This window comes from Canis lupus, chromosome 1 (genome assembly GCF_011100685.1).
Source record: "Canis lupus familiaris isolate Mischka breed German Shepherd chromosome 1, alternate assembly UU_Cfam_GSD_1.0, whole genome shotgun sequence".
Taxonomy (NCBI): domain Eukaryota; kingdom Metazoa; phylum Chordata; class Mammalia; order Carnivora; family Canidae; genus Canis; species Canis lupus.
In genome coordinates, this window is record NC_049222.1 from 74,020,040 (window position 1) to 74,045,286 (window position 25,247).

General features: G+C 38.5%; 1 protein-coding gene across 7 annotated transcripts in view; it reads left to right on the top strand.

Annotated features, from left to right (window-relative positions):
• The window catches only part of TUT7 (terminal uridylyl transferase 7), a 64,228-nt gene that overhangs the window by 32,292 nt on the left and 6,689 nt on the right, over nt 1-25,247 (top strand). For 3 of the 7 annotated variants that reach the window (XM_038526905.1, XM_038526907.1, XM_038526906.1), the window contains exons 16-28: nt 396-496; nt 2,142-2,199; nt 7,454-7,557; nt 8,186-8,275; nt 8,867-8,980; nt 9,155-9,232; nt 9,841-10,018; nt 13,317-13,364; nt 13,448-13,539; nt 15,101-15,216; nt 16,323-16,648; nt 18,734-18,810; nt 19,213-19,276. In XM_038526905.1, coding sequence (XP_038382833.1) covers nt 396-496; nt 2,142-2,199; nt 7,454-7,557; nt 8,186-8,275; nt 8,867-8,980; nt 9,155-9,232; nt 9,841-10,018; nt 13,317-13,364; nt 13,448-13,539; nt 15,101-15,216; nt 16,323-16,648; nt 18,734-18,810; nt 19,213-19,276 — 1,446 coding nt within the window. The remainder of the gene's footprint in view (nt 1-395; nt 497-2,141; nt 2,200-7,453; nt 7,558-8,185; nt 8,276-8,866; nt 8,981-9,154; nt 9,233-9,840; nt 10,019-13,316; nt 13,365-13,447; nt 13,540-15,100; nt 15,217-16,322; nt 16,649-18,733; nt 18,811-19,212; nt 19,277-25,247) is intronic. The other 4 variants (XM_038526910.1, XM_038526908.1, XM_038526909.1 and 1 more) reach the window with 4 other exon arrangements.

Genomic DNA, 25,247 nt, shown 5'->3' on the forward strand with positions numbered 1-25,247 from the left:
GAGCCACCCAGGCTTCCCTCATTTCGTGTTATCTTTAAAGTCAAAGTTCATCTCTAAAAAGTGGATATTTAAAAAGCAATAAAATTACATTATTAAATATATTAATATGATCCACATTTTCCTTGAAATATCCTTGCACATTTAAGAATAAAGTGGCACTTGGTAGTATTTCACATCTTATGCAGATTGAATTTATTTAAAGTAAATTTTGAAAAAAAATAAATTTTGAGAGAAAACAGCTTGTAATAAATGGTTAATAAAAGAAGATAATTATAATGAGATTCATATAGGATAGTTAATAGCTGGGTATATTTGATTCATTGAGAGGGCTATTTTGATCAGAAAATTAAATGTACTCAAGTAATTGATTATTACTTTTCATATATCCTTAACAGGAACTAAATTGAGCTTGTTTGGCTCCTCCAAAAATGGATTTGGGTTCAAACAGAGTGACCTTGACGTCTGTATGACAATTAATGGACTTGAAACTGCAGAGGTACCGTAACCACCTAAAACTTGAATTTGCTGTGGCAGTATGATTTGACAATCTTGACTGACCGTACAGCTTGGTATTTTCCAAATTTATCAGAACGTACCATATGGAGTATGCCATTTGGCATAGTCTCTCTGGTCAAATACTTAAGGTTAGAGGTAAATGCAAGGAGTACTTTCAACCTGTAGTACAGAGTGGATTTGAAAGCAGCCTGTGGGAACACTATAAAGGCAAACCAGCCCTTCTGGTGTCCTACTGGCATGGCCAGTAAGCTGACTTTGATGCACACACCCACATAAGGCTTTTTGAAAAGTGTTTTAAGAGGTGGGCATTGTGGTTCTCTGAGACATTTTTTAGAAGGCCAACAAATGTGGTACAATGATAAGAGGGCTAAACTCACAGTTCAGAGACCTAGATTCAAGACAAACTTGGTTTCATATGTCCCTAAACATGTGGTATTTGGTTGATAATTTATAAAAGGAAAGAGTACCTTCTGTTCCTCTTGCATCCGGAGATTGTGCACATCAGCTTGGATCATGTATGTCAAGTCAGCAGACTATGGCCCATAGGCTAAATCCAGCCTATGTACTGCCTGTTTTGTCAATTCAGGACACAAGTCACATCCTTCATTTGTGAAGTGTTTACAGCTTCTGCTTTCACTCAATAACCACAGAATTGAGTAGTTACAACAGGGTCATGTGGCTTGCAGAGCAGAAAGGTTTGCTAGCCTCTGACAAATAGGAAACATTTACAAAATACACTTCAGGGAAGTATAAAGTCTGAGAAGTGCCAAGAATCTTTTTTTCTTTTTGACAACAGTCCAGATACTGTAGAGCCAAATGAGTGATGTTGTTGTCACTCAAGATCTTTTTAGGTCTGTCCTTATTTTCAAGTCTTTTTCTTTTGAGGATGTATCTGATTTGGGAAAATAGCCAAAAGTTGTCTACCCTGAGTTTGATGAGTAAAGAGGACAAGCAGGAGTGGGTCCAGTATATGGAATTACCTTATTGTATGTCATCAATATCAAATTTTTACATGGCTTATAAACTAGCTTTATGGACATTTCTGAACAAAAGTTTCAAATACATTCTGAGATGTATGTAGCCATCAAAGGGTTTATGTTGTAAAAGGTGAGCCCAGTGTTTTGAAGTGTAATTTTTTTTTTAAACACTCGTATTTGCTGTATGACTTCAATTTGTGCATTTACACAATCCTCTGGAGAGATCACCTGAGCTTAATCACTGTCCATAGCAGGTCATCAGCTCTTAACAGAAATATAATGAAAGTCCACCCAGAATGAATAATGTGGGGCACAAAAGCTCCCTCTTATTTATTCTGGCACAGAGTGCACTTATGAATAACACAACTACATAAAGAGGAAAAATGGAGGTCCTCATTTGGACAGTGATTCACACTTTTCTGGGGCATCTGATTTCAGCCTCTCTTGTACTTCCAAAAACCATTAGGAAGTAGGGTCTACGGGAGTTTTTATATCCATAGGATATTGCTTATGAATACTGACCAAGGCTTGCCTAAAAGGGAAAAATGTATGAATGAGCTGAAATTAATCGTTATTTCTAAAGGTAATGGATGCAGGTTAGGAACTTGTCTTCCTTTTTTGATTCAGTATATGCAATTTTTGTTGCAGGGGTTGGACTGTGTAAGAACTATTGAAGAATTGGCAAGAGTCCTCAAAAAACATTCAGGTACCTCTGCAAACTTTTTCTAAAAATATTTTTGTCTTTTTTACTAGTGTTTTGCATACTTAGAATTTATTAATACCAATGAAACAGTATAGTGGCTCATCTATAGCACATTTGCAATATTGATGTCTGTAAAAAATTTTGTATGAGGGGGATCCCTGGGTGGCTCAGCGGTTTAGCGCCTGCCTTTGGCCCAGGGCACAATCCTGGAGTCCCGGGATCGAGTCCCACGTCGGGCTCCCGGCATAGAGCCTGCTTCTCCCTCTGCCTGTGTCTCTCTGCCTCTCTCTCTCTCTCTCTCTGTGTCTATCGTAAATAAATAAATCTTAAAAAAAATTTTGTATGAATAAGCATGAAGGACTAAAGAATTGGTAATCATTCGAATGCATATTGTTGCCTAGCTTAGTTTTATTTCAAAACAAAGCATATACAAAACAGGCAAGAAATTTTGGAAACCCATTTTGTCATAATGAGACTGTATCAATCAAAGTGTTGTTGACAGGTGTGAAGCATAATGGAAAGCACGGTGGGGTTATGGATTGTATTTGTAGCTATGCTGCTCAACAGTCGTATGTGACACTGAACAAGTCATTTAACTTAATCTCTTTTCCTCTCATCAATAAGTTGAGAAAACTGAACCAGGTCACTTTTTTACAACTATAAAACATATAGATGCTATAAATTGTGCACAGTGCTGACATACCATTAACAACATATTATTTTGCTGTCAGGGACAGCTATGAATGCTGTTAACAGTGAGACTCTTCTTTTAAAATGTGGTTCAAAATTTCTTGAAATTTCTTGCAAATTTTTGTGCTAGGAGCTGGGAATGAAGGTGAGCATGATATGGGTCATGACCCTACAAAACTTAAATGGTTTATGAGACTCTCTCTCTTATTATTCTCTCTCAGAAAGAATAGACGTAAGTTAATGTCACACACACAAACATACACATGGAGTGCTCCCTCTCTCCTTTTTTTGTATTTTTTTTATTTCCAAGCATTTAAATAAAAAGGATAGCACATTACTTAAATAACAAGAAAAAATATTAATTTCAGTTTATTCCCTCTGAAAATTAACATAGAACATCATTTTTTTTTTTTAATTTGCATTGAATTTTTTTTTCTTTTTTTTGTCACTGAAATACACATTCCTTTCACTTGGGAATTTTACCTTTAAAGATCATGAGCTTTTTGGGCACCTGGGTGGCCCAGGCAGTTAAGCATTTGCTTTCAGCTCAGGTCATGATCCCTGAGTTTTGGGATTGAGTCCTGCATTGGACTTCCTGCTTGGCTGGGAGTCTGTTTCTCCCTTTGCCCCTCCCCCTGCTCCTGCTCTGTCTCTCTCTCATGCTATCTCTCTCAAATAAATAAATAGAATCTTTAAATAAAGATCATGAGCTTTTTAAATTTTTTTGAAATCATGCAAATAAACTAAATTGCTAAGTTGCCACAATTATTATTTAGTACTGAGCTAGATTTTTTACTTTTTGTTTGAAATAATTTGAAACTTACAGGAAAGCCCCAAAAATTGTATGACAAACTCTGTATATCTTTCATTTGGATCCACTAGCTATTAACATTTTATCACATTCGATTTATTATTCTCTCTCTTATTTGCTCAATTTTTTTCCTGCACCATTTGAGATTAAAAACTAGAGACCTCATGTTCCTTTCCCCTCAATACAAAAGTGTATCTATCCTAAGAATGAGCCATGCTTGTTAAAAACAGGTCATTATTAGACTGAAATGACTTCTACATACAGATAATAGTAATGGAACACAGATTGCATGGAACAAGAATTTAATAATAGCTAGAGGGCTATGACTGAAACCTGACATCTTTAAAAGCAGTCCCCAACTATCTTATTGGGTGCCTACTATGTGTTCAGTACAGTGTTGGGCACTTAGGGATGGTGGAAAAATAAAAAGTCTCTACAAGTCTTTTCCTCAGACAACTTTCAGATTTTATTTTATTTTATTTTATTTTTTAATATTTTATTTATTTATTCATGAGAGACACACAGAGAGAGAGGCAGAGACATAGGCAGAGGGAGAGGCAGGCTCCGTGCAGGGAGCCCGATGTGGGACTCGATCCCCGGTCTCCAGGATCACACCCTGGGCCGAAGGCAGATGTTCAACCGCTGAGCCACCCAGATGTCCTAACTTTCAGATTTTAAAAAAGGAAAGACACCATGTTACATGTTACAGGCCATGTAACAGTGTAAGGTAGTATTCATCTTTCAGAACAAGTCAGAAGCTATTATAAGTATTCAGTAAGCTCTGAAGATAGAGAGATTCTGGTAAAGAGTTGCATAGGGGGCGGCCCGGGTGGCTGAGCAGTTTAGCGCCGCCTTCAGCCCAGGGCCTGATCCTGGAGACCTGAGATCCGGTCCCACGTTGGGCTCCCTGCATGGAGCCTGCTTCTCCCTCCGCTTGGGTCTCTGCGCCTCTCTCTCTCTCTCTTTCTGTGTCTCTCATTAATGGATAAATAAGATCTTTTTTTTTTTTTTTTAAGAGTTGCATAGGGAAGATTCATGCAGGAGATGGGTTTATACTGATCTCAGGTGATGATGGATATGACTCGAAAGATAGAAGGAGAAGTCTTCCTAAGAGTGCATGCACATGAACATGAGAGTTACTGTAGTATATCTCGTAGGACAGTGGGAAGATCAGTACATTTAGGGAGGAATTTCAGGTGGTTCCTATCACTAGATAAGATAAAGCCTGCAGATATTTGAAAACCAGTGAAGTTTCTTCCAAGAGAGGAGCAACCCAATAAAAATAAAATTTAAGCTTTTTCAGCAGCTAGTAGAGTCTCTCAGGGAAGGTATAACCCAAGTGAATTCAGGGCAAAATTCATTAGTACCTTAACCAGATACTAATGATCCTAAAAGGAAAAGGAGAGGAGAGATTCCCAAGGGGAAATCTCCTAGCTTTGGTATCTACAAGTAAGAAATAAAAGTTCAGACTAATGTTTGGGTACTTGAGAAATGGGAATGTTTGCAGAAGACACCATGTAGAGATGTGTAGTTTACCATGAAGGTATAATCCCCAAGTTTTAAAAGTCCAGCAACCAATTAGAAATATGGAGTTGTCTGTCAGGATTGAAGAACGAAAGGAAAACAGTTTTGCATTGAAATCCTTGGAGAGAGAGAGCAAGAATAAAAAGAATTCTAAGGGATCCTTTGAGAGTAGTTAAGGACTAAGCCTTTAATTTCTGTGGGTAGAAATTAAAGGACATGGAAAAAGCCATTGGAATGACAAGAACTAGGACAATGTGCTGTGAATAAACTGTAGAGGACAGGCAGATAATGGGCAACAGTGTCAAATTCTAGAATGAGAAGGAAATAAAGTGAAAGGCTATCTAATTTAAATACAGTATAGCAAAGTAGTTGGTGGAAGTTCTGGAATCAGATTCCTGGTTTTAACTTTTTTTTTTTTTTTTTTTTAAGATTTTTATCTATTTATTTGAGAGAGAGAGCATGAGTAGGAAGGAGAGGGAGAATCAGGCTGCCTGGGGAGCAGAGGGCCCGACATGGGGCCCTGGCATAATGGCCTGAGCCAAAGGCAGATGCTCAACCAACTGGGTCACCCAGGCACCCCAGTTCTCTGGTTTTAAATCTTGGCTTCCCACTTGTTGGCTGTGTATTCCCAGAAAGACACTCATTTCATCATAAGTGTTCAGTTCCTCATCTACAAAGTAGAATAAGGATCTAGCATATGCCAAGTATTCAGCAAATATGAATTACCTCCCCCCCCCCCATCCAGTATAAGTTAGACCTCCTCTGTCTCTGCACAGACATTTTTTTTGGAAATTTCTTCTGTTGTCTACATAGTTTTCTCCTGAGTTCTGGATCACTATGTATCTGCCTGCCAGATACTGCTGTTTACCTCTTTGAGAAACTCCAACTCCATCTCAGAATGAACTCCTCTCTCTCTTTACTGCCTTCCTTCTGCCACAACCTCTACTACCTGCCCTTCCTTCTGAATCTAGTTTCTCAGTGGTTGACATTGACATCCTTTGAATCACCAAAATGGGTGAAGCAGTAACTAATCTGTCCTGGAATGGGTTCAGTAGAGATTTGGAGTCGGTCACACCTACATGCAGATTTCAGCTCTGTGATTTACTAGCTCCATATTCCTAAGCACATTAGTATCTCTGGGTCTCTGTCTTCTATCTTTTGGGTGAGGGTGAACATTTTAGGAGGTAATGTTTGTGAAGGATTCTGGTGCGCGGGAACTGGTAGTTCTTAGTGTTACAATCCTCCTTCTTCTCCCCTATTCCCCCCTACCTCTGCTTCCCATCCCCCTGCCTCCACTTCCCTAGCGCATATAGGTATACATACTCTTAAGCATGTCTTCCTGCTTCTCTGCATCCCTGTGCCACCAAGATAGTTCAGGCCCAGATAGATCATTTTTGGTAATAGTCACACTGCCTCCCAGTGGGTGCCTCCAGTCTGTCCACTGCCAAGGGCATTGTCCAGATAGATGTGGTCAGTGATTCCCCCCAACTTATACAGTTCATTGGTGTCTCTTTGCCTCTAAGGATATATAGAGAGAAGCTCTTCCTGGTTTCTGCCACACCTCCTATCACTCATTATTACTTTCCCTCAAGTCTACTCTGTAGCCTTCACAATTCCATGGAAGTTCTCAAACATGCCATTCTGCTTTAGGCATCTGCCCTGTCCATGTGTACTTTCCTGGCCTTTCCTTTCCCTCCCCTCAGCCTCTTCTAACTTTACTTGTCACTCTCCTTCTTCAAAGTCCAGTTCAGGCAATTTCCTCCTCTCCTATTGAAGTTGATTCCTTTCTTTTACTGTCTTAACTTCTGGCTCTGTGATGAGTAGCTTTTGTTTTGAGGATTCAGATGATTACCCCAAAGGCTTTTCTCTGTATTAGATATAGTTGGGTAGAGAGAATAGGAAGGGCCCACATAGCCTAGGCTCTGTAATTGCTTCTTCCGTTCTGGTATTTAGCAGACTGACAGCCCTGTGCACACCCATAATCCAGTGAGTTCCTGGAGGTCAGTGTCTGCCTTGTTCATCCTTGAATTTCAGATATTGATGTGTTTAACTAATATAAACTTTGCCAGAAGAGTCTTTCCAGATATTTAGTAACAGAATTGAGTAGTTGTAGTGATTGCAGTGAAACATGTCAGAGTTAGGTTTATATCATTTTGTGTTAGAACCTTAACATAAGAGTAGCTGATGGCTCCGGCTGCTGTATTTAATGATACTATCTTATTTCCAATCTAGGTCTGCGAAATATCTTGCCCATTACAACAGCAAAGGTGCCAATTGTAAAGTTCTTCCATTTGAGAAGTGGTCTGGAAGTGGACATCAGTTTGTATAACACACTGGTGAGATTTTTCTCTAGGCTTTTTCTTTAGGGCAGTCGAGGGGAACAAATGTCTCTTAATTTACAAAATCTCAAGCAAAATTAAGCCATTTATTTTATCTTACTCATTCTTTTAATCATTATTTAGAAGTGCTTGCTGGGTGCCTGGCAGTGTTCTGAGACTGGGTATATAAAAAAGAGTTGTTAGTATTTATTTAAAATGAGGTCAGAGTGGCAGGTGCTTTTTGTTTGGCTTGAATTTTAATTTTGGAGTGTAGGTCTTTGATCTCACACTTGGATTATTACTTCAGGGCTTTATGGGCTTTCTCTGGACCATAGGTGCATTCAGTTTAAATAATGCCAGGGTGAGGTGGGGGACTTTTAACATCTACTTAGATGGAATTATCTTAATAGCCTTATTTCTAGGAATGTTTAGACTAAGGACATATTAACATGCAAGTCACGAGCTCAGATGTCATTCATAATTCTTATTATCTAAGAAGTTAATGAAGCTCAGTTTGGGGGAAAAATATTAATTTTAGTCTAATTGTCTTCAACCTAAAATGAATTACAGTGTAAACCTTTTCAGAATATTCCAGCCTAAAACTTCTTCTTATTGATAATTTGTAGTGTAATTGTCCTCTTAACAGGCTCTCCATAACACAAGGCTCTTATCTGCTTATTCAGCCATTGATCCCAGAGTGAAATACTTATGCTATACCATGAAAGTATTTACAAAGGTAAGTATGCTTCCTGTTGGGATTCATCAGGAAATTTCAGTCTGTCTTCAAATCTAGTTGAAAACATAAGTCTTTATTTTGTAAAGAACCACAGCCATGTTAAATGCTTCCTTTAGCTATTTTGGGAAGCTGGCCATGGAAGGCTAAAATTTTGTCGTCTTAAATTTACCTATGATAATCTGATCTTGCTTGTGGCTGATGGTTGGAATTTTTCTTTTGTTTGATTTCAACGTCCTTTTGTTTGGTCTTATTTGCTTTTGTTGGCATATTTTAGCATTTGAAGATGTAATTTTTATATTAAAGCTCTATAAAAGCACCTTTTTTTTTTAAGATTTTTTTTATTTTATTTATGAAGGGAGTGGGGGTGCAGAGACATAGACAGAGGGAGAAGCAGGCTCCATGTAGGGAGCCGGATGCAGGACTTGATCCCGGGACTCCAGGATCACGCCCTGGGCTGAAGGCAGGCGCTAAACCACTGAGCCACCCAGGGATCCCCCAAAGCACCTTATTTTTAGTAATAATAGAATAGCTGCAAATTTACCAAAAAACATTGGTGATCTTCTCTTTGTTCCTTGTTTTCTTTCCCTCTAGATGTGTGATATTGGTGATGCATCTAGAGGCAGCTTATCGTCATATGCATACACGCTTATGGTGCTATATTTTCTCCAGCAGAGGAATCCACCAGTCATTCCTGTCCTTCAAGAGGTATTAGTAAAAGAAATTGTGTTTCTCATCTGTAAAGCTGGGTTGCCTTTGAGCCCTCTTCTTTCTCTAATATTCTGTGGTTCTATAGTTAAATATTTAACTATTTTCCTACAAGTTTTTGTATCAATGCATTAAATTTGTAATCCATACTAATAGTTTAAAAATTAATTTCAGATATACAAAGGTGAAAAGAAACCTGAAATATTTGTTGATGGCTGGAATATTTATTTTTTTGATCAAATAGATGAACTGGTACGTATTTTAAGAGTAAAGATTTTTTTACATCCTTGACTAAAAGTTAGCTGTACTATGCTGTGGTGTAGTGGTCAACAACTATATTATCATTTGTTATATTTATTTATATTATGATAGTAAAAAACTAGCATATACAGATGTCCTTTGAAATTGAAAACATTTTTATTAAGCCAGGTGAGTTTCTAGGGACTGTATCTAGGATTCTTTAATGCCTGTCAATTTCAAATGTTATATAACTTTATTCCAAGTGAATGAATATTTGCAAAGTTTTTAGAGTTTGAAAAAACTTTGAGTTCAAAGATCTATAACCCAGGCATCATCAAGGCTCTTCAAATTTATTTCCAGATTCTTCCACAAACATACATTCTGGGGTTTGACATTTAAAACCCTGAGCTCTCACTATCTCCAACTCACAGGGTAGAGATTAATAAACTCATATAAATGGTATTTTTAAATGTGAAAGAAAAGTTACATAATTATATTTTTATGTATTTAAATTCCAGTTAATTAAAATAAGTCCAAATTTACTCCCTAAGATACAAATGAAGATAGCTATTAACACTTTACTATAGAGCATGATATCTCTTGTTCCCTTCTATTTCTAGCCCACCTATTGGCCAGAATATGGGAAAAATACAGAATCTGTTGGGCAGCTATGGTTGGGACTTCTTCGATTCTACACAGAGGAATTTGATTTTAAAGAACATGTTATTAGCATCAGGAGAAAAAGTCTGCTTACAACTTTTAAGAAACAGTGGACCTCAAAATACATTGTTATTGAAGGTACAAATAAAATGAAACTTAAAATCAAATAGAATTATAGAGTTTGAACTATGAGGGCATTGTTCTTCATCCCTGCAGAGCTCTTGCAGGACAGCAGGGAGCCACTGGTTGGGATGTGCCGCATAGCCATCTTGTTACTGTCCACATCAGGACACTTGTCTGTTTCCAGCATAACAGCATAAAGATTTATTTTTAAATGACCAGTGTCCTCCTGTGGGGCCTCTCCAATTCAAGTCTTTTGGCCAGGGCACATCTTTGACTTTTGTTGAACACGTACTGGAGAATAAGTTTGCAATAGAGATAGGCAGCTTCAAAAGACTGGAAGTTGTTTTGTTTTGTTTTGTTAAGATTTTGTTTATTTAGTCAGGAGAGATGCAGAAGAGAGAAGCAGAGACATAGGCAGAGGGAGAAGCAGGGTCCCTGTGGGAAGCCTGATGCGGAACTCGATCCCAGGACCCCGGGATCACACCCAGAGCTGAAGGCAAATGCTCAACAACTGAGCCACCCAGGCGTTCCAAAGACTGGAACTTTTATCACTTTCTGAATGGAGAGTTTGAAGAGGGGCCACTAAGAATGAATTTTCAGGATCCTTACTTGCTATTTATTCATGAAGAACTTTACCTATAAGTAATTATTTACAATTTTTTACATTTCTTTTGCCCATGCTGAAGCTTTTTCTTCCATTGAATGCAAGGATCCATGGGCCATATATGTTTGTAGTTGATTGTTTATTTTCAATTTGTGGGATTTTAATTTTAGGGACAAAATGGAGTTTAAGTGCTTAAAACTGAACTGAGAAATGGCTTAAAAAGTATTTTATTGACTTTAATCTTTTTATTTTTTAAAAAATATACTAGTTAAATAATGTGTGTTACTTTAGATTATATTTGCATCATTACTTCTGCCTGTTGGCAATATTAAAATACTCTTGAATATTTATACAATTAAATTCAGATCACTAAGGCTTTAGATAGGGTTTTAACTTTTTAGGATCTCATATGTCAAAAACCTATAACTTTGTCTCAAACCTTTCTATTATCATAGTGGGTTCTTAAGGTCTCCAGTTGTCCATATTTTGTTTTTAATTTTTGAAGTCTCTTTATCTTTTACTTCTCATTTTTACATTACTTTAAGATGAACCATTAGTAATAGGCTAAATTAGAAAGAAGACTTTAAACCAGCAATTCTAGAATGGAGGAGTTTCAGAGGTGGTGGCCCCAACAGTGTTTGTCCAGTAGCTAAATATTTGATATCTTTGCTGCATTAAGCAAACAACCAGAATTATTTCCACATATACACACATGAAAGACACCAGAAGAAAGCATAGTCAAACCTACCAGGAAGGTAACCTGATAGCAGTTACTAGTGTAGGGTCAAAACTGAGTGAAGGTTTCTGTAACCTGTTAGTGAGTCTGAATCTCAAATGATATGCCCCAGTTATTGTCCATGAAAAGCATAACAGGCAACCAGAAGGATGCCTCTTTTTACTTCTGTACTTCTTTTGTATATACTGTATATAAGCAGTCTTCCACTTTCTTAATGATCCCCAAGAAAGGTTTTAGGTTTTTTTTTTCCTTTGCTTTTCTTCAGTGTTTTTAGGCATTATGGGAAATAATTAAATATCTACACATAATATTCAAAGTTTGAATTATTATGTATGTATATTAAATCATGTATAAAATAGTACTTTAATTTAGAAGTAGTACTTTACCTCCATTTATTTCATGAACAAGTTTTATTCATGAAATAAATTTATCTCGAATAATTCTGTGACATCAGCATTTTTTTCATTATTCCTACCACTTTCTGGGTCATCTAATACATAATAATCCAGAACACAACATATATATATATATATATATATATATATACACACACACACACACACACACACATGTATATATGTATATACATACTACATACACACACACTTATCTAAGACTTTGAGATGCGGACATTTAATATCATAATGAAGTCCTTTATGAAGCTTTCACTAAAAACAAGTAGGCATTGGCATGCCATTGGGACAGGTGTCTGTGTCTTAATTTGTCTTATAAGTGTGTTTTATGATCTCCAGGATGACTAAAGGGACCCCTTTTTTTTTTTAAGATTTTATTTATTTATTCATGAGAGACACAGGAGAGAGAGAGAGAGAGAGAGAGGGCGAGACACAGGCAGAGGGAGAAGCAGGCTCCATTCAGGGAGCCTGACATGGGACTGGATCCCCAGTCTCCAGGATCACACCCTGGGCCAAAGGTGGTGCTAAACTGCTGAGCCACCCGGGCTGCCCTAAAGGGACCCTTAAAACACTTTAGTTAACAGGAACATCCAGTGCTAAAACGTTCTTTTTTTTTTTTTTTTTTTTTTTGGACAACCCCTAGTTGGGATGTGTTTTTTTTTTTTTTTTTTTTTTAATTTTTATTTATTTATGATAGTCACAGAGAGAGAGAGAGAGGCAGAGACACAGGCAGAGGGAGAAGCAGGCTCCATGCACCGGGAACCCGATGTGGGATTCGATCCCGGGTCTCCGGGATCGCGGCCTGGGCCAAAGGCAGGCGCCAAACCGCTGCGCCACCCAGGGATCCCCAGTGCTAAAATGTTCTAAATCTATTTATGACCTCTTTATGCTTCCCAAACCAGCACCATTAGATAACACTCCACTAATATGTCTTCTCCAAACAATATTTTGTTGTTCAAAATGAAGCAACTGCTCATAATAGGAAGGAGTCTATATGGATTCAAACATAACACACTTTTTTTGATGGACACTTTGAAGAAAACATTTGACTTATATTTAGGAATATATATTACTTAGCTATATTACATATTTGAAACTCATTTTAAAAAAGCAGTCATTTAATATAGTTAACCCTTGAACAACAAAGGTTTGAACTGCACAGGTCCACTTACATGTGAATTTTTTTTTTTTATAAATACAACACTGTAAATTTATTTTCTCTTAGTGATTTTCTTAACATTTTCTTTTCTTTAAGCTTACTTTATTGTAAAAAATGCAGTATATAATATATATACAAAATACATATCAACTATGTTATAGGTGAGGCTTCTGGTCAGTAGTATGCTGTTACTAGTTAAGTTTTGGGGAACTCAAAAAGCTATGGATGGATTTTTGACTGTGTGGGGATTTGGTGTTTCTATCCCCCACGTTGTTCAAGGGTCCTGTACTTTTATTAATGATAAAGTATATAACACTTTATTATATACTCACTTAAATGGATGAATAGTGGCATTTCCTATTTCATTATCTTTTTTGTTCTCATTAATTTTCTTGACTTAGATCCCTTTGATTTGAATCATAATCTTGGAGCTGGATTATCAAGGAAAAGTAAGTTGCTTTGTTTATAAATGTTAATGTGATCCCTTTTCCTTTTAATCCATCTAATTGGGCACTTACTCTTTTCTTTCTAGTGACAAATTTTATAATGAAAGCATTTATTAATGGTAGAAGAGTATTTGGTATTCCAGTCAAAGGATTTCCAAAGGACTGCCCCTCAAAAATGGTAAGTGTCCATTAGAAATATCAAATATCCCCCCCAAAAAAAGGAACTTTATTAAACACCTTAATTTGTACATGTTATGTCAATAATAAATACTCTGAAAGTCTGGTGAGTCTAGCCAAATAAATAATCACAATACAGAGTAATTCCTAAAAACCTTTTTTTATATACATCCCAATTCTGAGGCCATTTTTATCAGTAGAAAAGGGAGAAACAGCCAGAAGTGGAGTTTGGGAAAATCAGTCATTTTGGTGCTGCTGCTTTGCCTTCATCACATCATGCATGCAGATGGCATTGCTGCTCTACCAGCGTTCAGCTCTGTGCAGCCTCTACCAAATCCAGCTTGCATATAGCCATGGTTCCTCCACCCTCTTCATGTGAAGTCTAGGTTGTTCCCTCTGCTTGCAGAGTAATACATCTCTAAATGGGACTAGGAGAGATACTGCTCTGTGGAAGCAAGCTAACTGGTGTCATATAACCTAATACTCAAAATTTTTATGGAACTGGACTGATTAAAAACAAAACAAAATTGCACTATAAAAATTTCCTTTGGGGCACCTGGGTGGCTCAGTCCGTTAAGCCTCTGCCTTAGGCTCAGGTCATGATCCCAGGGTCCTAGGATCGAGCCCCATTTCTAGCTCCTTGCTCAGCAAGTAGCCTGCTTCCTCCCCCTCTGCCTGCTGCTCCCTCTGCTTGTGTGTTCTTTCTTTCTCTGTAAAATAAATAAATAAAATCTTTAAAAATAGAATGAATAAATAAATAAATGAAAATTCCCTCAGTGAGAGAAAAGGGGGGATTAGGAACTAGAGAGTTTTCTGTTAAAAAATAAAGTTATTTTTTTCTACATTAAATTTCTTAATAAAGACTTTAAATGAACCTTAAGTGTATGGGGTGTATATTCAGCATTAGATCACATCTGTGCATCTAGTTTTTGCTGAATATGCAGTAGCTATCTTCTACACCAAGGCTTCTGAAACTTGTTCCAGCAAAATCCACGTTGGGGATTTTGTTAAAACGCAAATTCTGATCCAGGAGATCTGGGGTGAGGATAATTTCACTGACAAGGAGGCTTCAGTCCAGACATTATCTTTCCTTTCTTCTGGTATAATTTCTCCAGGAGCCACAACAAACAAAACAACACATAGCTTCTTTCATTTTCTCTGTGTAATCTGTGTAATGCAAATCACATTCCTCAGTTTACTGAGTTTTAGCCTTTTCATGTTATGAGAAAGCAAAGCCTTTATACCTGGCCTCTGCTTCCCCCAAATCCTGGGGAAGCTGACTCAGGGGTATGTGTGATGCTCTTGTGTAGAAGTGTCCTGGAAAAACAGGCTCTCTTTGTGGGTAGGGTTAAACTGTGGTGTGCATGATGACTAGGAATAAACCATCATGAATTTAGGTAAAACTATCCTGAAGTAAACCTCTTAATGGTTTTAGATTTTGGAATTAAACAGTATAATAATCATTATTAAGAAGAAGGTCTCTGAGTGATACCTGGTTAGTTTTTGTGTTTTGATCTCACATTAATTGTTCATATTTTTCTATGTTTAAATTGTTCTGCTAGGAGTACTTTTTTGATCCAGAAGTGCTAACTGAAGGAGAGCTGGCCCCAAATGATAGATGTTGCCGAATTTGTGGTAAAATTGGACACTTCATGAAGGACTGTCCTATGAGGAGAAAGTAAGTCAGTGTTCAAAAGGGGTGGTTTTGTTTTTACTTTCTTACTGTACCAGTTTTTAAATGAGGTTCTATTGTAACAAAATAAACTTGTGTTAAATCCAGCAGTTCTCAGATAAATGATTTTTCACAACAAAAATGAAGTGATATGAAACATGCCTTTAAGTGCAGGTGACCAGACATCCCTCGGGTGTACAGCTAAAAGTCTTCCAGCCCTGGTCCCCTTTCCTCATTTTGGTCACTGCCCCACTTGCTACTCTACCATTTGGTCACCATCCTCCAACAGGGATGGAAGAAGAGAAAAGGAAAGTAAAATGGGCTCCTTGAGGACATCACTTCCACCCCCGTATGGAACTGGGCTGTGCCAGACTCATGTACAGCTTATTGCCAGATAGGAAGGAGCCTTCACTTGTATGCAGTTTAACCCTAAATATAGTTGCTGTGGCGACCCACTCACTTTGGTCACCATGCTTTCTTCTGGTGATGTTTTTGGCAGGCAGGGCGGGAGGGGCAGTTTGGGTTGCTTACTTGGGACATAATGTTGTTTTGGATGGTGTGGTGGTCTTAATTGGACAATAATACTCTCATCTTAAAACATGCTCTTAAAATAAGGCACCATCTGGAATTTGAGCCTCTTATTTTTAGTACTTTGGTTTTTTATTCAAGTAATAGTCACCGATCATATAGAGCAAAAAAGAAATGTTTTTAACATTTTAAGAATATAAATCTCCTTATAACCCCTGTTTCCTTGTGAACTGAAAGTTCCATGTTTCAAATTTCTAGTGCCTAGTACAGAATGGGCCACAAAGTTGCAAGAAATCACCCCAAAGATCATTGGAGTTTCATAACATCCATATCATAGTAGGTACTGGACCAAGAAGTTCCACACTGGTTTTGTGGCACTAGAATAGTCGTGAAAATCAAAAAGAAAAACTGTACCATCTCCCTGAGGTTGCTTCTTGAAAGAGGAGGCAGACTTAAGTTTGTTAAATTCTTGTTTTGCCCTCCGATATCTTCTAGCTCTGGTTATCTCCCAAACCTGGAATGCTCTTAATATCTTACCAGGTTTCTGTTTAGATCTTTCCTACCGGTGTTATATCATCTTCTAGAGTGAGGCGACGGCGTGATCAGGAAGATACCCCGAACCAAAGATACCCTGAGAACAAAGAGAAGAGAAGCAAAGAGGACAAAGAAATTCAGAACAAGTACACAGAGAGGGAGGTGTCGACAAAAGAAGATAAGCCCATGCACTGCACACCTCAGAAAGCCAAGCCAGTGAGGGCAGCTGTTGACCTGGGCAGAGAGAAAATTCTCAGGCCACCAATGGAAAAATGGAAGAGACAGGATGACAAAGACTTAAGAGAAAAACGTTGTTTTATTTGTGGAAGAGAAGGGCACATTAAAAAGGAATGCCCACAGTTTAAAGGCTCTCCAGGTATGGATACCGGTCATACCTCGATGTTTGCACTCACATCTCAAGGGAAATCTCTTTTTTAGAGTTTTAGAGTTCTTTACTACTTCAGTTATATTTATTTCTTTAACAAATCCACTTAAAAAGATTTTGAGAAAGTAAACCCACCCCCTTTAATTCAGACCCTCTTATATGTCTTAAACTTACTCCCAGTTCCATTGAGAGGCTTATGGAAGTCATTCGGTTGACTTTTCTAGGATTATCAATGAATGGAAAACCCAGTCATCCCCAGTGCCTATAAAATGTAGCCTAAGTGACCAGAAAACAAGCTGCCACTTGAGCTTCACTACTCAGTTTGTGCACTTTTGAAATTGAAGCACTGACTGGCCATGGGGGAGGCATAACTAAATTATCTCAGGACACAAAGCTTTGTATAGTGAGCCATTTGTACTTTTGTTTAAATATATATATATGCATATGCCTAGAAGAAGGACTAGAAGGAATGGTGTTACACAGTTCTGGTGGTTCTAACTGCAGAAGAGAATTACGGAGTACGTCATCCTTTTAATAGTTTCCTGCAGCAAGCATGATTATTCTTACAATGAGGAAAAATACATTATCAGTCTATAGTCGAATATCATCCATACATCTCGTCCCTTTGAGTTGTTGGATCTGCACTGACCCCTTCTATTAAATGGATAAAGTGTCCAGTGCAGGCACCTTTTTAACAGACTGTTAAAAGTGAAGGTACTTTGTGTGTATATAAGAAGTTAGGATTTATAAAGCAGTTTATACACTCTGACTTTATTTCCCAGAACAAACCTGTGAGAGTGGATGGCATTTGATTGGCATAGAAAAGAAACCCAGGGAAGTCATTTTTTTTTTTCAGATTAAAGTAGTAACCTCTGCTGTTCCTGTCCTCAACTGTATATGTGTGTGGACGGTGTAAAAGAGTCAGCACTGATGACAATTCCCTTAAAATACTCTACCGTTCATCATTCCTAGAATACTAGTACCTCTCTTCCATTTTATTATATCATAGCAGCAATAGTGTCTCTTTTTTTTAAAAACAAAATTTTTAGAGCACTTCTTTTTTTTTTAAAGGAGCTTTATATGGAATGAACTATATTTTTAAATTATTTAATTATTGGTTTTAAAATAGGACTTCAGTGTTTATGGAAGATACAGCTTGCCCTACTTCTAAGGAACTCAGACAAATTTAAATTCAAACTTTTTTTACCCTGACATGGGACATCTACCAGATCTTCTATGATTATAAGAGGAATATAAATTTAAGAGAAATTAAAATAATAGCTAGAGCCAACATTCATGGGATTGCTTCCTATGATTCAGGCACTATTTTAAGTACTTTACGTGGGCAATCTCCTCGGATTTTCTCCCCAGCCCCAAGAGATGGTGGTATTGATCACCCCATTTACAGATGAGGAAACTGGAAACAGTATAGATAAGATGTAATGCAGTTTTACCAAAGTTATTTTTGTAGACCCTTCTGAAGAACTGGTGGTCCATGCTTACTGTAGCATGAAGCACATCATCATTGTGCTCCTCTTTGGTACAGTGCAGCAGTGAGGGGAGGCCCCTGTGTGCCCCCAGCTTGGATGGATTTCTTCCTCCTAGCTGGTAGCAAGTTTTAAGTTGTCTGCTAGTGAAGCTCTCAAAATAGAACAGTGCTGGCAGGCTGCAGGGGCAGCAACAAATCAAGAAAAGCCAGGGGTATCCTGGGATTGGAGGAGGTGGTGGGTATTTTCAAGCCTAAGGAAAAGCACTAGAATCTTGGATTCCTCAAAATGCAATATTTACACATTAAACAAGTAGTCACTGTATTCTAAAGGTAAAATAGGAAAGGGGGCAGTTTAGAATGTGGTGTGTTTCCTCCAATAACAACTCAAGGAAATCCGTTGCTTCTTCCTATCTAAAAATTATGCTGCCCCATTCCGTTTCTTCAAATATGTGATTATTTTGTCCACCCAACATACTGAGTGGAGCTTCTGTTCTATCCACAGAAAAATTGTTCTGTGAAAGTTTGAAAACAGGGCTACTGCTTTCATTTTAAAGTGAGAAAACAAAAAGTGCTAATTTTTTTCTCAGGTATGTCTAAATCAGATTGTGTATATGGATCCCCTTCTTCACCTAGCCCCTTGAGACCAACTGGCACATTTGCTCAGGTAAACCTGGCTCACACCTGAGTAGGAAGCCCTTGGGTCATCTGTCTGCTCAGCGAAGCCTTCTGAGTGCTAGCAGCTGTGCGCCAGCACCCCTGTGCCCTGGTCGAGGTGCTGGGCCCCCTGGGCAAGATGCTGGGTGCCCGGTCCTGCCCTCCTTCCCGACTAACCTGCCTGGCTCCTTCCTCTGCCCTCACTGCAGCGTGGGGTGAGGCTTGCTATGCTCTGGATGCCAGGGCATGCTTTGAGGATTCCTCAGTCTCTGTCTTGCTTTTCAATTGACTTGCAAAGTTCTGCCTTCCACACGCCTAGTTTTGGCCTTCCTTGGATATGGTAACAGTTTAAGGCTGTTTTTTCAAATGCTATTCCTTTCAATTTTGTAAACTAGTCTATTTCATTTTTTAGGCAGTGCTTTTACATGAAGACAAAAAGAAACAAAAAACAACTATATTTTTGAGTCCCCAGTCAGGTATGTGGGTTTTTAAAAAAACGATGTGTGTTATTTTATTTACTGTATAGTTTACCACATGCCTTTTGAGATGTTTCTTTTGAGTAAGTGGTTTGAACAGGGACCAGAAGTCAGAATCACTCGGGGAACTTTTAAAAATATAGTTACCCTGTCCCCACCTCTACATCCCAAATCAGATTCTTCAGTGGTTAGGCTTGGGCCTGCATATCTTATAAATGTTCGAAGGTAATTCCTCTACCATCCCTGAGTAGGAACCATAGTCTGACTTTTGTTCCTCTTCCACACTTTTTCTTCCTGCTTTGAAATTGCCACTGTCAGTAGTGTATTCTCATGACACTATTTGCCACGTACCAAAGTAAGGAAAGAAATTGTTGGCCCGAACTCCACTCTCTCCCTCAGCTACATCATTTATTCATTCCTTCAACAAAATAATTATTATGCCCCCACCACCCCTGCCCAGCCCCCAAGTACAGGTTATGAGCCTAAACACTGACCATACAACAGTGAACCAGCAAAGCCCCTTCTCTCATTTACTCTACATTCTTGTCACAGAGATATATAAGTATATCCTATGGCAACAAGTGCTGAGAAAAACAAACCAGGAAAACACTGATAGGGTAACATTTATGCAAAGAAATCAAGGAAGGGATGAGTCAGGTGGAGTTAGATCATTACAATAGAATGAAAAACCACTTTTGTCCCCTGGCCTCACTGAGTGGCTTGAGCAGGAAAGAGGGTGGTAGGAGGCAAGGTCAGCGTAGAGGGTCTGGATCCTGAGGTGCCTTGAGCACTGGCGGGGACTGGCGGAGTTGGATTTCTTTCTGTCTGTGAGATGGATAGCTGTTGGAGGGTTTGGAGCAAAGGCAGTATAACCTGAACTCTGTTGCTAAAGCTTCCTTATGGCTGCTATGAGGTGGTGACAGTAGCAACAGACCTGTGAGGAGGCTCCTGCTAGAGTTCAGGGGAAAGCAGTGAGGAACCTGAGGACTGGTTGTGTTCTAGATATTTTGAAGGTGGCGCCAATGTGGTTTGTTGCTGGGTTAGATGATGACATAGGACAAAATATGAACTCAAGATGACACAACAATTTTGGTCTGAGCAACTGGAAGAATAGAAGTGGAATTTCCTGTGTTGATAAAGACTCAGGAAGAGCAGATTTCAGGGAGAAAAGGAGTCCAGTTTTAGCCATTTAGTTTAAGAGACTGCTGGATGTCCAGGTAGACATGCTGGGTAGCCAGTGGGATGTGTAGGCTGAGTGTTTAGAGCAGAGACCCAGGCTGAAGACAGAGATTTGAGTACTTTCAGTGTAAAGATAGTATGTGAAGGCCTGGGGTAGGAGATCACCTAGCAAGTAATGCAGAAACGAACAGAACAGTTAAAGACTCAAACAGAGGGGACAGACCGAATATGGTCAGTGAGGGAGCAGAGTGGCAAGAGAGCTGGCTCCCAGAGTCAAGTGGACAAGGGGCCTCAGAGAAAGGATTTGTGGGAATCACTGCTGCAAAGTCTGGTGCAGTGTAAACTGCACTTGAAGCATTGCATTTGGCAGTGCACAAGTCACTGGTGACTCTGGAAAGAGCCATCCCTCTGGAATGGAGAGGACAAAAACCTGACTGCAGGGGTTTCTGGTGAGAAGTGCTGGAAGAATGGTTGCAGACAGCCGAACATCAAGCTATCCCCCCACTGGCCTGCAGGCCTGTGAACAGATGCTCAGAGGGAGACAAAACCGGGAGGCTCTTCCTTTCTCTGGTGCTTCAAGAGTGCTTTCAAGTTGGGAAAGGGAAAGGAAACTTGAGAGGGAAAAGGAAAAACAAAGTAACTTTAACATACAGGTAACTTTAACATACAGAGGAACTTTTTCAGCTTTTTTTTTTTAGTAAGAAGGGATGAAACTCTAAACTCGGTAACAAATATTTTGAGTTCTGGCCTGCAAACACCTTTTGTAACTTTGCTTAGTTTCTCTCTCTCTCTCTCTCTCTCTCTCTCTCTCTCTCTCTCTCTCATTCTATTCGATAAAGTAGGTTAAAGAAGGGAAATTATATAACCAAATAGAGCATGTGTAGTCTTTTTGATTGTACAGTTTATGTGAGAAAAGTTTCTGAAATTTTAAGACTTCATTGATACAACCAGACATTTTTTGTATGTAAAACAACCCACAGATTTTATGCTCAGCTTTTACATATTGTATATGTCATTGCTGATGTGAAAACACTGTTTCTAGCTTGGAGAGATGCTATTAGTTAGAATGTCAAGAGACAAAGCTGTCTGTGCCCTCCATTATTGAGAAATAGCACTCCCAGCCCTGTTTGAGATGAACCAGGGCGCTGTGATTGCACCCTGGGTAAGCTCTGAAAGCTCCAGGCAAGGGATGTCTGGTTCCCTCTACTCTGAATGTTGTTAACAAGAGAAAAATAAATGGAATTGTTAAATTATTTAGCTACTAACGTTTCTGTCAGTATGGAAGTAAAGTATCTCAACTATAATACAATAATCTAAATAGAAATAGGCATTTATTTTTATGCTACATGAATTTTAGGGTTTTTGTGTTTTTTTAAATGATTGGAGAAAACATTTAAAGTGGCATCAGATCTTCACAGTTACAATTTAAGATCCATAGGCATTAGTTTGGTATAGAGTGAGGTCATATGACTCGAAAGAGAAAGAACAAGGAATCTTCAGAGAAGTACCACCCTTCCCTAAAAAGGGAATGGTGGGCATAAAGGTAAAGATGCAGGAGGCTTGATGAGAAAATGCAGGAGCAGCTGTTTCCTGGCAAGATTTTGTAATTGTTCCTGGTAGGATGCATGGACGGATGTAAAAATGAGAAAATTTCTAGTGGGAAACACCACCCCCTCCCCCAAATCAAACAGAAGTGAAATGGAACTGAGGCCTTGTGAGACAATTTGATGGACAGCAAGATCAACCAAGACAGAGGAGGCCGGCCAAGGCGCTGCCTCTTAAAGCCAAGTATGGGAAATCCACTGCAGAGCTCGAGGTTGCTTCCCATAGATCCTCTGAGAGTTTGAGGATCACAGAGTTACCATATATAAACAAGCCAAAAGAGTGTTGTTTTTACAAGCTTCAGCCTTGAACAGATATTTCCAGAATTTTACACAGAGGAAAAATACTGATCCTTGCTTAGTTGAGATGTTCCTTTTGCCAAGGGTAGGTGGTGAAGAAGAGCATGGCCTCTGCTGTCAGATTGCAGGATAGGATTTCTAGCTTTGTGGTCTTGAAAAACCTGCTTAGTCTCCACTTACTCAGTTTCCTCATCTGTTACAAGGGGATGATAATACCTGACTTGTAGGCATGTTGAGAAATCCATGTAAAAGCACTTAGAACAGCACCTGCGCGTAGCGGCCAACAGAGATTTGTAGGGGTGGTGATTGCATTGATACCCCTGCATGGCGTCCATCGGCATGGCTCCTGCTGAAGGTTTTACACATCTTGAAAGTAGAAGTTTATTATGATTTTATGCTTTTTTTCGTAAGGGGGGGAAGAATACAGATGTTGGGCATCTGAACAAATACCGGGAAATGGCATTATCAATTGACAATAAGGATTTCTGTAATTGTCTTCTGCATAAGAGACTTACATATTTAAAATATCTTAAGCAACTGTAAAACTTAAAACTTGAATTTACTACAGAAGAAGAATTATTACGATAAACATACCTACTTTATACAAGAAAAAAAACATTTTTGGGTGGTTAAAATCTATCTTAAACTCTTCAAGTAAGTATACAACAGCTGTTAAGACTTGTCACATTTATCCACAATAAATTTACCAAAATTGTCTATATTATAAATGTGAACTATGTCTCAACTGTAGGTAGTATTAAATTTCCCCAGACCTCCTCTTTTCCACAGTACTAGGTGACAGACAGGTGGTTTCCTATTGGTAGGATAGCCCCTCTTCTTTCCCATCATCCATATTGACCTCAGGCAAGAGACTAGGTTCTCTGAGCTTCAGGTGGCTCATCTAGAGAAGGGCTGTAGCCCCATTTATGTAATCAAATCTGAGGTTAAAGCACCCAGCCTAAAACAAGCCATGTTCTCTTTCCTTATGCCTCCTGCTCCATCCCTTTCCACTGCGCCATATCTAGTCCTTAGCTACCAAATGAGAGAGTAGTGAATAGAAGAGTCCATGAATTTCCTCGTTCCTCATTGACTCCCCTCCTCCTCATACACACAGCTGGCACAGTGCCCTAGATGTTCAGTGAGTTTTACTGATGAGAGGTGTATTCATTTTGAAAGAATAAAGAAGAATAAGTGGAAGAATGGTGAAGAATAAGAGCTTTCAAGTCAGACATACTTGAGTTTGAAATACAGCCCAACCATCTGCTGGCTTTTCACACTTCTCTGTGCCTCAGTTTCTTTAATAAATTGGGGCTGACACTTCACAGGGCAGTTGTGAGGATTAATTTCCTATCCCTAAAGCTCTTCTCACAGCACCTGGCACATATTATCCCTCAATAAGTTATCACTGCCTTGTTACTGTGTAAACAGTCTCCTGCCTCACTGTTCCTTCCCTCTTCTAACTAACAGAACAAATAGATCATCGAAATTTGTAACAAAACAGGACTATGTGGAGGTTGTAGGACCACAGTGATCAACTAATTTTCATGCATAAGGGAATTATTCTGGTTTACATATAATGATTTATTCAGTATGAGAATCTCAAAAAAAAACCCTGACATTTCTCTATTCCTTAATCCTCCCTCTTTTTGCAAAGAAAAATTACATTTCAAAAAAAACCACATTTGTCTCTTCATTTATTCCATTTTAATCTCATGGTTTGAAATCTTTATGACAGTAAATTTAAAATAACAGAAATAGGGGTGTCTGGCTGGCTCATTTGGTACAACATGCAACTCTTGATCTCAGGGTTGTGAGTGTGAGCCCCACGTGGCTCAGCGGTTTAGCGCCACCTTCGGTCCAGGGCCTGATCCTGGAGACCCAGGATCGAGTCCCATGTCAGACTCCCTGCATGGAGCCTGCCTCTCCCCTCTGCCTGTGTCTCTGCCTCTCTCTCTGTCTGTGTCTCTCATGAATAAATAAAATCTTAAAAAAATAAAATCTTTAATGAAATAAAATAACAGAAGTACCTTTGCAAACAATATGGGGAGATCTTATTATCAGTGAGTACAGATCATTCTTATTGATACCCTTCTTGATATTGTATGAATAGTGTATGAATAGTGTATATATACCAGTGTATGAATATACCATTATTTATTAATCATTCCTTATTAATGGACTAGCTTTTTTCAAATAGTTGGTATGTCAGTGTCCTCCAAAACTATTTTTGCTTTCATATTCTTTCCCCAAAATGTAGAAAGCCCATATATATCATATATTTTTAAGTTGATCTCTAAATTTTTCATTGAAATTGCAAAACATATAATTCCTAGGTTTTATTTTTTAAAATAAATGTTGACCTTTTTTTAAGATTTTAATTATTTATTCATGAGATACACACAGAGAAAGAGGTAGAGACACAGGCAGAGGGAGAAGCAGGCTCCATGCAAGGAGTCCGATGTGGGACTCAATCCCTGGTCTCCAGGATCACGCCCCAGGCTGAAGGCGGTGCGAAACTGCTGAGCCACTCGGGCTGCCCAAATGTTGACATTTTAAAATAAAACTTATCAATTAGCCTTAAACATATCAGATGAAATTAATATATATCTCTGCTTTTTTATCTCTGCCACCCATTCATTTACAGCTCTTTAACAGGCAGAAATTTTATGTCATCTTACTTTCTTCCTTGAACTCCTTTTACTTCCATTAAGATGGTATATTTTTATCATATATATTTAAAGCATTTTAGGGGGGCCTGGCTGGCTCAGGGGATAGAGCATGAAACTCTTGATCTTGGGGTTGTAAGTTCAAGCCCCACTTTGGGCATAAAGATTACTTAAAAATGAAATTTAAAAAAAAGATTCAAGCATTTTATTGATCAGGATATCCTC